This window comes from Conger conger, chromosome 19 (genome assembly GCF_963514075.1).
Source record: "Conger conger chromosome 19, fConCon1.1, whole genome shotgun sequence".
NCBI classification, from domain to species: Eukaryota; Metazoa; Chordata; class Actinopteri; order Anguilliformes; family Congridae; genus Conger; species Conger conger.
Window position 1 is genome coordinate 19,518,816 of NC_083778.1, and position 2,500 is coordinate 19,521,315.

At 54.4% G+C, this 2,500-nt stretch overlaps 1 protein-coding gene across 1 annotated transcript in view; it reads right to left on the minus strand.

Moving 5' to 3' along the window:
* tph2 (tryptophan hydroxylase 2 (tryptophan 5-monooxygenase)) overlaps nt 1–2,500 on the minus strand; it is a 41,335-nt gene that overhangs the window by 22,977 nt on the left and 15,858 nt on the right. Inside the window, exon 6 of the mRNA XM_061229586.1 lies at nt 265–461. Within this exon, the coding sequence (XP_061085570.1) occupies nt 265–461 (197 nt within the window). The remainder of the gene's footprint in view (nt 1–264; nt 462–2,500) is intronic.

A 2,500-nucleotide genomic window follows, 5' to 3' on the forward strand; every position in this document is an offset into this window, starting at 1 on the left:
AGCGTTTATACAGGGATAGACAGACGGTTGGGCTGTGTGTGTCTAATGCAGGGGCGGCCTGTAGCCTCATGGTTACGGTACATGACTGGGACCCGGAAGGTCGGTGGTTCAAGCCCCGGTGTAGCCATGATAAGATCCGCACAGCCGTTGGGCCCTTAACCCTGCATTGCTTGTGGTGGATAGTCTAATCTTGCATAGTCTAATCTTTGGATAAAAGTGTCAGTAATTATTCTAATATTCTGATTATTATTAGCATGCGTTTACCTCTGAGGAAGATGGACACGTCCTCCAGCTGCGGGATGTTGTCCTCCCGGTACCCACAATGCTTTGAGAGAAGCGGGAGGTTCTTCAGGTACTCGCGGCAGGCGTGGGTGGGGTACAGCTTGGTGAGCTCACGGTAAACCACGCCCCACGTCCTCACCTCCTCCTCCGTGTACTGGACCCTCGGGATGGGCTGTCCACTGAGGAGAGAGGAGAGGGGGGGGGGAGAGGAGAGGGGGAGAGGAGAGGGAGGAGAGGGGGGAGAGGAGAGGGGAGAGGAGAGGAGAGGGGGGAGAGGAGAGGGGGGAGAGAGGGGGAGAGAGGGGGAGAGGGGGGAGAGGGGGAGAGGGAGGAGAGGAGGAGGGAGGAGGAGAGGGGGGAGGAGAGGGGGGAGAGAGGGAGGAGAGAGGAGAGGAGAGGAGAGGGGGAGAGAGGAGAGGAGAGGAGAGGGGGGAGAGAGGGGGAGAGGAGAGAGGAGAGAGGAGAGGAGGGAGGAAGAGAGGAGAGGAGAGGGGGGAGAGAGGGTGAGAGGGGGGAGAGAGGGGGGAGAGAGGAGAGGAGGGGGGGGAAGAGAGGGGGAGAGGAGGGGAGAGGAGGGAGAGAGGGGAGAGAGGGAAGGGGGGGGAGAGAGGAGGAGAGGAGAGGAGAGAGGGGGAGGAGGAGAGGGAGGAGGAGAGGGGGGAGAGAGGGAGGAGAGAGGGAGGAGAGGAGAGGAGGGAGGAGGAGAGGGAGGCTGTTAACACACTGACCGTTGGCTCACACACACCCCCCCCCCAGTGGCACGGAGGCCTGTCTGTCACGGGCTGGACTTCCACGTCGGGGAGAACGCTTCAACCTTCCAGCTCACCTTCCCCGACGCACACCTCTGTCCGCCATTTTAGATCCCTCCTAACATCCTCTCAAGACGGAGAGGCCCGGGAGAAACGCAGCATGGCTCTGAACTCCTCCGAGCGCTTTTCAGCGTGTCCTGTCGGTGGGTAAGGAGCGTATGGGCCAGGCCAGCAGGGCGGCAGGGCAGATGGTGGGGAGGCTGGCACGCTCCGGCACGCAGCCTCCTGCCCTCCTGCCCTCCACAGCCCCGCCATTAGTGCTGCTCAGAGAGCCATCCCAGCTACCCGCTCCAGGAGAAACACGCACGGACACACACGTCTCCTTAAGCCCTCAGAGTGGAGGGCTTCACTTAACATCTGCTCACACACGCATATACATATACACACTCACACTAACTCACACATACTCTCATACTCTCACACACACACACACACCAACTCACTCACACACACTCACTCACTCACACTCTCTCACTCTCTCACTCTCTCACTCTCTCACTCTCTCACTCTCTCACTCTCTCACACTCACACACTCACTCACACTCACACACTCACTCACTCACTCACTCACTCACTCACTCACTCACTCTCACTCACTCTCACACTCACTCACTCACTCACTCACTCACTCACTCACTCACTCACTCACTCACTCACTCACTCACTCACTCACTCACTCACTCACACACTCACACACTCACACACTCACACACTCACACTCACACACTCACACACTCACACACATACACACACATACACACAGAAAAGGACCTTATTTCACCTTTTGGAAAATTAAAAAGATTTTTTTAGTCAGAAATAATTCACAATTATAAGCATGAGGCAAAACCAGACAGATGGCTAAACATTGCGGAATAACTGATAAACACGGACTTTGATACTGAACACTGAAACGCTACGAAACCACAGGACGTCATGCAGAACCGACATTCTGCAGAGTGAGAGGGCGACTGCACTTTCTTTAACAGGGAGAGTCTGTGGAGCAGCACGAACACAGACACCTGCTGCGATCTCAAACACTGACTCACCTCCACCGCGACTCTCCCACACACGCTCACAAATAACGTTCTCCACGCTCACGCTTCCTGCAGCCTGAGGACCATCCGGAACCTTCCGGTGCCCACCTAGTTAATAAGGGCCTCTGCCCTCCGGATAGCGGGCCCATTTACCGATTAAACGATCGATTGGTGTTAATTAGGGACCAAAAAGTGGTTAATTGCTGCTGTTAATCAGTTTCATCACTTGAAGCAGACATGATTTATTGCATGGAGATTTTTATTTTTTCTGGGTCTATCCTTAAGATGTAATTAACCCACACTACCCAAGTGAAAGAAAAAAAGAAAAAACACTTTGCTAAAGTATAATTAAAATGTATATAATCATGCTTCAAG